Here is a 12,051-nt window from a genome sequence, read left to right as displayed (position 1 = left end):
CTTTGTTGACTCGGTGGACAAGGTGCACACACTGGTTCAATCAGGGATAAGTGTTGACGGGGCTTTTCTTTCTGTAGAGCCGCTCTCCACACCAGGCAGAAATGTCTTTATTTCCAACGTTCCGCCGTTCATCAGTGATGAACTATTGAGAAGTCAACTAGCACGACATGGGAAGATAATTTCCCCTATAAGAAAAATGTCGTCGGGATGTAAATCTCCGCTTTTAAAGCATGTTGTCTCACACAGGCGACAGGTTTTAATGATTCTAAACAACAGCGGAGAGGAGCTTGAGTTGGTTTTAAGATAAAGGTTGATGAGTTTGATTATGTGGTTTTTGTGAGTTCTGGTAATTCGGGGAAGTGTTTCGGGTGCGGGGAACTGGGTCATATCTCCCGCGATTGTGCGGGGAGAGGGGCAAGGCGACCTCCGCCTCAGCCCCAGGAGGAGCGCGGGGCTGGGATCAGCGCAGGTAGTGGTACAGAGGAGGGAGGAGTGGTGCAGCGCAGAGCTGAGAGCAGTGACGACAACAGAGTCCCGCTGCAGACCGCCAGCAATGTAAATAGAGTCCTTTTGCAGACCGACAGTAGCGCAGCAGATAGTATCCAGCTGCAGGGCCACAGAACCGGTGTAGCAGGTATGAAGCAGAGCCTTGGTACAGAGGAGGGAGGAGTGAGGGAAGCTGCCCCCCCCTCAACTAGTGGCGACTGTGGGGTAACAGGGGGTGGTGCGGGTGGTGCAGGTACAGAGGAGGGAGGGGTGGGAGACGCTGTTCCCCCCTCAACCAGTGGTTGTGTAGGTAAGGAGGTGGGAATCAGAGATGCTGCCCCCCCCTTCAACAAGTGGTGAGGTGACAGAGGAGAGCAGAGGTTTTTTTGTCCCCCCAAGCACAACACCGCGTCAGGGTAAAAAAAGGAATAAAAAAAATTTGACAAGTGAAGTAATAGGGGAACATTTGAATGTGGTGGACAATGTACACAGTCAGACAGTGGATGGCGTGGTGGGAAGTGATGGAGGGGTGGGCTCTCAGGATAAGAAAAGAGTGACAAGTTTGGTCATAGAAGACACAGGTTCCTCTCAGTCCAGTATGGACGAGGATGAAGTTGAAAAACAATGGGGTGAGATTGAAAAACAATGGGGGGATGACATCTCAAGTGTTGAGGAAGATGAGTTCCCAAATGCTTCTCAAGTGTCTGATTCACAACGGAAAAAATGTTATGCAGTCAGGCAGATACAGAAGTTCCTGCACACAACAAAAAATTTGAGAAGTGTCAAAGTGGAAGATTTTTTTGAAGATTTGGAGATGTTTATTTTTTCAGCTAGGACTCAAATGAGGTCGAAGAACAATGGGGGGTACACTTCCAGGAAGTTTTTAGACTGAGAAAGATTGTGCAGAAGCTCAAAAAACTGGATAATATAATATTATCATGATAATGGAGCTTCTGATGTGTGGAGCCCGGCTGGACATTCAGGAAGGGAGTAGACCTGGGCTTGGACAGTGTCTGCAAGCAGTTGGGACAATGACACTGAAAGATGTTGTGAATGTAGCCGGGTCAGAGGAAGTGGCTTCTTTATTGGGGCTGAGGACGGCCTGTCACAACAGGGTCTGTCTGGACGATTGGACTGAAGCGCGGAGCGTCGGGGAACAATACCTGTTGCAGGATTATTTCGGTGGAACGGAAGGTCCTGATGAAGGGGATCTTTTTTTCATGAGCTGGATATAAAAACTGACACAAATGGACTGACGGGACCCTTTTGGGTTGCTCATATGTTGTTCTTGATGACATATTATGTGTTGAATGGAAGTATGGATATTTATTTTTGTTTGGGTGGAGCTTCAATGTTTTTTTGTTGTGTTGCAGACGGACAGGTGTATTTTAGCATTTTTTTTATTGTGAGATCTCATGTGGTTTTAAGTGTGATGGGGACATATGTTGCCCGATATAATGTGTAGTTAGTTGTTTTTAATTGTATTGACATACACATTGTACATTGTAATGAGAAATATGTAAATAAATGTTTTTCTAAAATCAAAAAAATCTCTCTCTCTCTCTCTCTCTCTCTCTCTCTCTCTCTCTCTCTCTCTCTCTCTCTCTCTCTCTCTCTTGCTCTCTCAATACAGCATGTTAATTTTGGCATGCCGCCCGCAGCTGTTGGTCTGGAGCGCATATTGTGTTATTAAAGGGACACTATGTAGTTTTGGTGACATCTATCGGTGAAACTGAATGTACCATAGACTTGTATTAACCCCAAAAATCCTTTCTAAAGTCCTGTGCACGTCCCTGTATATATATATATTGCGTTCTAAAACATCAAACCTCCTACATCCTTTTGCGTGCCCCAAAACAGGACCTACCTAATATAAATTGATTGATTGATTGAATTGATTGAAAACTTTATTAACAGATTGCGGAATGGGTACAATACGTACAGTACGGCTCAATACACACAATTGTTAAGGGGATGCAGACCAGAGAAAGACTTTCGTCTTGTTTACATCAGGGTCCCCCATTTTCAATTCATAGTTACATTTATGACATACAAGACACAGACATACAGATATACAGTACTGTTTCATCAAGACATTTATGACATACAAGACATATACACAATGAAAGAGATCTTACAAGAAAAATATATACATTAGAAGGGGAAGAAACTGTACATTGGAGGGGGTTGGGTGGATTTTGACATTTACAGGGGCCAGTTTCTAATTGCAGCCTTCCCGTAGGTGCTCTTTGAGAACGGTTTTGAAGGAGGGTAGGGATTCACATTCCTTCACGGCTGTGGGTAGGGCGTTCCACATTGTTGTGGCATAATTGCGAAATGTGTTTAGTCCCTTGTTTGAGCAGAATCTGGGTTCAACATGATTTGTGGAGCTCCCTCTGGTGTTGTGATCGTGGTATTCACTGACCTTTGGGAAGTATTTTGACATGTACATGGGTACCTTGGTCGTGGTCTTGGTACTATATATAGTTCGATTGCGTTCACACCAACAGCAAAACGCACCATGCTCCACTTTGAAACGGACCGAGTCCCAACTTTTCAAGAGGACCATGGTTCGGTTGTTTGGTCCTCACAATAGTTTGGTTTGTGTTCACACCTCTCCAAAACAAAACAGACTATTGATTTAAAGGGACCACGGTTCACTTAAAATGGACCAAACAGGGTAGGTGTAGTGTATCTTGCAGGGCTGTCCCCGACTAAGGATTTGGATAGTCGACTATGATTGGCCAAAATTTGCCGTTAGTCGACTATTAGTCAAAAAAAAAGAAAAAAAAGGTATAATATATATATTTATTATGTATTAAAACATTTTTATCATTCCATTTGGGCTGTGGGAGGTGCTTAATGTCTGAAGGAGTCGACTGAAGGCTTCTTGTCCTCTGCAAAAGCATGCAATTGGTCCACTGATGGATACATCTTCATTAGATGGGTGAAATCCTCTTTCAGTGCCTCTGTGCCTGTTTTCGTAGGCAGTTAGCCTCTGGTCTGCGTGCCATTAGCGTTAGCCACGCTTCTATGCCTATTTTCTTTTGGAAAGAATGATTAAAAAAATTGTATTAGACTAAGTCGACTACGGCTCCTTTCGACCGACTAATCGACTAATAGGGGTCAGCCCTAGTATCTTGTAGACCAGTGGTTCTCAACTGGTCTAGCCTCGGGACCCAATATTTTCCTTAGTCATTAAGTCGCGACCCAAATTTTTTAACCACTATGATTTATTAAAACAAATATATTTTTGCAGTAATACACAATCTTTCATGCACTTAAAAACATGAAATAAACACAAAAAAGTGCAACAAAAGTACAACTAGGGCTAAAAACCCAATGAAATAAAATAATAATAATAAATAATATGCTTCTTAGCAGACTTCTTAGCTTAACATCACAGGGAACTAATGGGATAACTAGGGATGTTGTTTGCTCCTGACAAGAGCAGTGGCGTCATTTCAGTAAAAGCCAAGGTATGGCAAGGAGGGAGGGTGGGGGGTTGAAGGGGGGAACCCCTTGGTGTATTTTATTTTGTCAAATCAGTTGTGCAATAGTCACTTTTGGTGAGTTATTTCTATACAATTCACTTATATGACATTTAGGTATGACACAGGACTACAAAAGCATTTAGTATAGAAATGTGTCAACAGACTAAAGCAGAGAACCACAATATTTTGCATACAAATTATGCTGAGCAGAATGTAATATCATAACATAATATCTATGTTATTTTTATTGCAATTGAGCCAATTTTCCTTTAGGTACAGTTTTGAGGTGTGTTCAACAGAATGTAGTATCAAAAACACGTTCACAAAAAGTATGGGTTACTGAATGCTGAACTGCACTGTTATAATCACTAAGCCATTGTAAGACCGTACCTGTGTCCCTGTATCACTTGTCTCTGCTGCCCTTTGACTAAAAAACGTTTGTATGTCCATTTTCCTTTTTTTCCCTGGCAGCATATTTGACCTATAGTAAAAACCTTTGCACCTATTAAAAGTCATCTAGTAAAAGTGAGATAATTGACTATATCAAAACATGCTAGGGCTGTACCGAATAGTTCGAAGCTTCGTTCATAATGTTGACATTTGAATTCTAAATCAACATTCAAATCTTTTTTATTTTTAATAAATCTTTTGAATTTTTTTTTTAATATTAATTTGGCAAGGTATGGCCAGTGCCATACTTTGCCATACCAAAACCAAAACGACGCCCCTGGACAAGAGTCTCAAAGTCTGGGGTGATGACAGAGCAACTCTGAGGTCATACTCAATGTCCAATCTGTTTCTCTGCTTTGTCTTCAGTTGGACCAGAGCTAAGAAGCCACTTTCACAAAGATAGTTAGTGCAAAATTTTTTTTTTGGAAAACATTTTTTACACACATATCCGCGACCCACTCAAAATGGCCCCGCGACCCACTTTTGGGTCGCGACCCACCAGTTGAGAAACACTGTTGTAGACCACCGAATGACGTGTGGCCTGATGACCTCCCTCTCACCTTCAGGTGGTAGATGTGCTCCTCGGTGTCCAGGTCGATGCGGCGGGCCCTCTTCTTGATGGACATGACCGACAGGCCCACGTCGATGCTGCCGTGCAGTTTGCCTTTCTGGATCTGACGCCGGAGAGAGACAGGACCAGAAAGACCGGTTCAAAACCATGCATCGACCCGTTTTCTCCATCATCCTTCAATCGTAAACCGTCACCGCTTTCCCTCGTGTGACAGACCTCCCAGAGGGAAGCGACGGCGGTTGTGATTGGAGGATCGAGAAAAGAGGGCAGGGTTTGAGATGGGTAAACTGAAAACAAGTGACCCCCTGGGGGGCGCCCCATTATACTTAATTATAAAAAATATTATACTGTGTTTTTTTTTTAACACTGTCAAGTGTTCTACTTCCAAATGTTAAACCTCAAACTGGGACCACTTAGTATGGTCGTCAGCCGCTCAGCAAAGTGACACTAATTAGCTCAAAGAAGATTAACACTTTCAGTGCCACCAGGTGGCGCCAGAGTTAGTGCTTGAATGCCACCATCCACTTTAATGTTAACGTTAATATCGCCTAATCTATGTTTTAAATTATGGCTATGTGTCTAATCTGCCCGTCGCTTATCAAAGAATTATTTTCCAGTCAGTGCTGTCAAGGCAGATTGGTTTTTTTATCGCTTCATTTCCGTTTGAGAGCATTTTGAAAAGCACCCGTTTTGAGGTAAAAAAACAGCCCATTCTGGGCCATTCTGTGATAATCGTCTTTTACTGGAATATTCCAGAACGTTGATATTTGTCGGTCTATTTATGAATAGTTTTCAAATAAACGCTAGATGATCAATATTATATGTACACGCACGCCCATTCGAGGCGCGCGCTGATAATAGCCGTGTTCATTTCCTCATGGATTTTACAGTGAAACCGATAGAGCCCATTTCACAAAACAGCTTATATCTTCATCAAAATGAATCTGATTATCCTAACACTGATAACATAGATTCCTTACCTGACATCAGATGGTATCCAACTGGTATATTCCAATTCCTGATCACCATTCGAAAAAATCGATAAGTGTATAGATCTAACGTGTATACAGTAGAACTCATGATCCACGGCGCTCAGAGGATCCATAATGAACTCTGGTAACCCCGGCTGCATCAGTGGACTGGAAAATGTGGAGTACAGGATTTTTTTCCACATCCATTTTCATTGAGTCCATTCCAAAATCCCTTATGGTTTATGCGTCATCACCGTGGAGACGGCAGTTTTGTCAGTCAGCTTTCAGACATCCTGCAGTGTGACACGTCGGGCAGCGTGACCCCTGAGGTCGTTTCTGCTGAGTCAGAGCTCATTTCTGCTGAGTCAGAGGTAGTTTCTGCTGAGTCAGAGGTCATTTCTGCTGAGTCAGAGGTGGTTTCTGCTGAGTCAGAGGTAGTTTCTGCTGAGTCAGAGGTAGTTTCTGCTGAGTCAGAGGTGGTTTCTGCTGAGTCAGAGGTCGTTTCTGCTGAGTCAGAGGTCGTTTCTGCTGAGTCAGAGGTCGTTTCTGCTGAGTCAGAGGTAGTTTCTGCTGAGTCAGAGGTAATTTCTGCTGAGTCAGAGGTTGTTTCTGCTGAGTCAGAGGTGGTTTCTTCTGAGTCAGAGGTAATTTCTGCTGAGTCAGGGGTAGTTTCTGCTGAGTCAGAGGTCATTTCTGCTGAGTCAGGGGTAGTTTCTGCTGAGCCAGAGGTAGTTTATGCTGAGTCAGAGGTAATTTCTGCTGAGTCAGAGGTAATTTCTGCTGAGTCGGGGTCATGCCGGGTTACTTACATCAATGGGGGACTTGGAGTACTTCAGGATACCGTTGTCTAGGACGAAAAATCGCTGTAGAACGAGAGAGAGAGAGAGAGAAAGAGAGAGAGAGAGAGAGAGAGAGAGAGAGAGAGAGAGAGAGAGAGAGAGAGAGAGAGAGAGAGAGAGAGAGAGAGAGATAGAGAGAAACAACAACACAACCATTCAGTGGTGAGAGACGGTCAGGACAAACGGGACGTCGGGACGGGACCATTAGGGTTGCCGCGGCGATGCGGATCCTCCCTGTGACTAATGAAGGCGACACCGGACATGTGACATGATGACGCTCCATAGAGAGAGCACTCACTTTGATCTTTAACGCTATATTGATTAGATTAGATTGTACTTTATTATCATCATATTTGCATACAACAAGATTTGGGATAAGTAATAAGTAAAAGTAATAAGTAATAAAAGATAAACATAAAATATAATAAAGAAACATAAATACTATACAAGAAATCTAAAATACTATACAAAAAACATAAATACTATACAAGAAACATAAAATACTATACAGAAACATTAAATACTATACAGAAACATTAAATACTATACAGAAACATAAATACTATACAAGAAACATGAAATACTATACAGAAACATAAATACTATACAAGAAACATAAAATACTATACAGAAACATTAAATACTATACAGAAACATTAAATACTATACAGAAACATAAATACTATACAAGAAACATGAAATACTATACAGAAACATACTGTAAATGCTATACAAGAAACATTAAATACTATACAGAAACATTAAATACTATACAGAAACATAAATACTATACAAGAAACATAAAATGCTATACAAGAAACATTAAATACTATACATAAACATAAATACTATACAAGAAACATAAAATGCTATACAAGAAACATAAATACTATACAAGAAACATAGAATAATATACAAGAAACAAAATACTATACAAGAAACAAAAAATTCTATACAATGAAACAATGTTACAATACAATATACAAATAACCACATGGCATCAATACAATCAGAGTTTCTTCATACACAATCATAAATATCATACCATGGACAAAAGGAGCAGGAAGAAGAATAAATCTTATAGTTACCTGCCCCTTATTCCTAAACTAAACAAGTATTTACTTGATGGTCGGCGTACAACCTAATTTACACAAAAGAATAATTTATACCATATACAAGAAACAAACAATCCACAGTTTAAACAAGAAAAAACAAGAGTTGATGAAAATAAATCAACGGACAGTAGCTAATTCCGTCCAAAGGTGAAACCTAAAAATGGCTGCTCTCTGCGCAGACATGTTCAGTTTATAATGTTGACTAACTTAACACGCTTGATAACACGCTTAGCATTTTACAAATTAGCGTTTACATTTTTTTTATGTGGGCACTGATATGCGAAAATGAACAACATTTTATTTCATTCCAAACCTTTATTTCAACTCGTAATACACAGAGGTTACCCTCCTTTACAGACACCTCCTATCTGCACGTTGCCAGGTACTAATACCTGGTTGGTGTTGTTAACACATAATATAGAAATATAATCCAAAAACAGAAAGAAGCATTTTGTATAAAAGTATTCTGTACTTCTGTATGACAACTAATAAAGAAACTTGTATCGTATTGGGTATCCTTAAAGAATTGCATTCTGCAAGAAAACAACATGTGTTTTTTTTTGTTTTCTCTTTTCCAGATAGGACGTTTTCCTCTTCTGCCATCGATATATAGGAACAACAAATAAGAACAAACAATAAGAAATCAGCTAAGATGGTTGCAAGTCGACACACACGGTGGTCGGAGATCATACCTTTTAAATGCAGCAAAATAAGAATGGATTTTATTTGCAAGAGAGAGGAAAACAGAAAAGCATACAGCGGTGGGGAAGGTGGGCAGGTTATGTACTCGGTGGGGCCTGGACACAGAGTAACGCCAGTATCACCGACTATCACGGCAGGTCTAGTACAAAACTGATTTAGGGGCTGTGGTATATTCTGACTCAGAACCATGTTTTAACTCCCAGAAATCTCTAAGCGACTGGTCCCAAAGCTGTGTGTAAGTTTGGTAATAGGAGATAACAGTTAAATTCAGTAAATACTCTGATATATTTCAATACATTTCTGGCCCAATTCTGCTGTTATTCAATAGATTCACTCTGTTATTTATATATAAGTGTTCTGCTTTTCCCCCAAAGATATTATTAAGATACATTTCTTCTAGAAGTAATTATAATTGGCAAAGCTAAAGATAAGACACCAATTAGATTCTATAAGGTAAGCAAAACCAATACTATATTGGGACCAAAAAAAGGTCAGGCAAAATTTGGAAAACATACTGAAGGGTCTACCCTGTCAAAAGGGACGGGTTACGACAGGCATGAGTGCTTAATATTAGCATACAGTCTTAAAGTAAAAAAAAAGTTGTGAAAAACAGCAACCAAAACTAATAGTAATTCAGTATGGAAAATAGCCTCAATAGTTATGAAATAGTGTATTGATTAATCTAAGACTAAACCAGACCCTTATTAACCATTGTTAAGTTTAATTAAGAAAGTAATATAGTTTAAAATAGAAGATTAATGTGGCAAAACATGTGTAACTTACTTAGAAGACTAAACTAACTTCAAAGACAATATTATAGAATATATATAATGCAACAGTTTGTCTTAAAACCAACAATAGGTCTAAATTAGGTATTTAGAAAGCCACAGAATTCAGGAAAATACTTGAATTAACTGTCTAAGCCAAGTAATAACTAATCTCTAATTATTAAGATAGTAAAATTATATACTATATACCTTTAAACGCAAAATTTTAGAACGGTAACTATTTCCCAAAAAATAGGAGTGACCTGCCTCTTTAAAGATTCAAAATGGCAGACCCCAATCCAAAATGGCCGCTGTGAGCTTTAGCCAATCATGACTTAGAGATCCGCCCCCTGACGAACCAGTTCGACGTTCGCTCAGGGGCGGGATTTAGCCGTTAAAACAGTCTGCACAGGAGGAGACGAAGAGAGCTCTTGGAAATCGTTTATGCACAGCCGAACGGAGGAGGACCTGCTTGAGACGCTGAGAACGAGAATAGAATTCCTTTGTCTCCCTGGCAACGAGACTCAACAACCAAAGCTACATTGAAGATTGTTACTCTTAACTACTTTTATTAGACTGGACACAAGTGATCGTGGCATAGTACCTTCTAACTTGTGTTCAGACAACTTCATTGATTGAACCAGAAAATTTTTGTATACTTTTTGGACTTTGAATAAACCAGATCTACGAAATAGAAACACTCTCATTGATTCCTTTTCCTCCGTCGTGCTACACAGTTTTTGGTAATATGACTTAGAGCCAATAGAACACAACGCAATTGACTAAATATTACGATCAAGAAGGCTCTAGTCGATCTTACATTAGATGGTGCCTTGACGCGCGGCTGGAACGTACATTTTTTCGGCATACGAGCGTCTTCACGCTCGTTATTCTTCAGCGCCCGACGATCTGAATCACACCACAAGACGTTCTACAATCTACGTGAATCAGGTGAGTGACAGACACAAGGCGAATATGCCGAATACAGGGCGTCCAGAACGAGTGGGGTTGTTAAGAACACCCGCAAGAGCTCCGTGTGTGTCGCCGGGGCAGAGCAGTCGGCGGTTCTTGAAGACCGGAGGCCTGTCTCGGTGGGCACAGTAAATGGAGGTAGCGGGTACAGCGTAACGATCATTAAAGCCATAATGTGCAGGGTCATTCAGGCGGGGATCTCTGAGATCACACCTAGGAGTGACGGAATTGCACTGCGTCCATATGTTTGGTAACTGATCGCTGCCGATCATCTGAGGCGTTTGGGAAGTGCAATAGTGGTACATTCTGAATTGCCAGCCGGGCTGCTGGCTTTTCAGGAGTTGTAAGGATGAGAGGGACGTTTTTTTCGTGTTTTTATGTACAGCGACTGTTTGAACGTGGGTTATGCGCCTGGTACATCCATGCTCTGTCGAAAGTCACCCCTCGAGCGGCGATTAGGTGGACGTGTAGCATGTCGGGCATAACGGCAATGGTACATTTCCAGGCCTCATTCCAGCGCTACACGATGCACGAAATCAGAAGGGTAAGGAGTTAGCTCACATATGGCAGATCATTACGGGTTGTGGAGGTCCCAAATGGTTTAAGGAGATGTAGATGAACGAGAGCCTACTTTGGGTGAGTGTGTAAAAGGCTTATTAAGAGTTTCGTCCAGGCTAGCCGAGACCCGGCATATTTGCGGGCGGGGAACTTGTACTGGCGTAACAAGCTATTCTACCTTGGTCTGGCCGTTTAGTGCTGGGTTGAGGACGGGATCGATTTTGCCTGCTAGCCGTGAGACAGTTAGTTTAAATAAGGCAATGTTCGGTTATATCCCAGAAGAAACCTGCTCGCCTGGAGCGGCTACATCACTGTTTCGGCGCACGACTTAAGTAAATTAAGCTCTTATAAACGATTGTTTGATTTAGACCGTACAATGTAGATGTTTGTTGCACGTAATGTGATGAGAACGCACTTAGCGCGGTAAGAATGTGTAAATGGAAGTGTTCAACAAAGTACTGTTGCGTGGCGATGCTAATGGCTAAGCTAGGCTAATGGCTGAAGCTAACGGCTGAGCTAATGGCTGGCTAATAAGGTCAAGCTAGCATCTTCACGTCCGTTGACAACAAGCCTTTGAACCGGAAGTTGTTCTAAGCTAAGCTAGGCAAAATGGCGGAAGCTAACGGCTGGCTAGGCTATAAGGGTCAAACTAGCAATTACATATCCGGCGTCAACAAAGATTGAACCGGAAGTCGTCCTGTGTATAATATAATGTTTTTGTATTGTTTAATCTGTAGAATAGCGCTTACATTGGATCAAAGTTCTGTTGAGGGTTGACGTCGTCATAACGTCGTGGACTGCTATAATGATCGGTGAATGGAATAGACTGCCGTTTAATCTTGTAGCTGATGCTAAGCTAGGCTGCGAGCTAACGAGCGTTACTGGAAGCTAATGTAGCTAATGCGACCACTGTTGTGAATGGCGGAGGGTGTAGCATGGCTAGTGGGGCTACGGCTACCTAGCGATGCTACATGCTAACGTGGCTACCCAATGCTAATGTTGTGAATGGATGGATTGTGCTGTTGTGTGGACGTTGTGATATTGATGCGTCGTGTGTATGACTGCGTGTTGTATTTGCAGTGTGATTGTGTGAACTTTCAGTGTTGTTTAAATATCCATTTGGCAA

At 41.3% G+C, this 12,051-nt stretch overlaps 1 protein-coding gene across 1 annotated transcript in view; it reads right to left on the bottom strand.

The window, feature by feature from the left end:
- Positions 1 to 12,051, bottom strand: part of osbpl6 (oxysterol binding protein-like 6) — a gene marked incomplete at its 3' end in the record, with an annotated part of 253,483 nt that overhangs the window by 149,849 nt on the left and 91,583 nt on the right. The window contains exons 3-4 of the mRNA XM_084314748.1: positions 6,782 to 6,835; positions 4,991 to 5,104 (exon numbers count right to left, since the gene is read on the bottom strand). Coding sequence (XP_084170874.1) covers positions 4,991 to 5,104; positions 6,782 to 6,835 — 168 coding nt within the window. The remainder of the gene's footprint in view (positions 1 to 4,990; positions 5,105 to 6,781; positions 6,836 to 12,051) is intronic.

Source organism: Notolepis coatsorum, assembly GCF_963971535.1.
Source record: "Notolepis coatsorum genome assembly, chromosome: 5".
Lineage (NCBI taxonomy): Eukaryota > Metazoa > Chordata > Actinopteri > Aulopiformes > Paralepididae > Notolepis > Notolepis coatsorum.
This window is presented reverse-complemented; position numbering and strand designations above follow the sequence as displayed.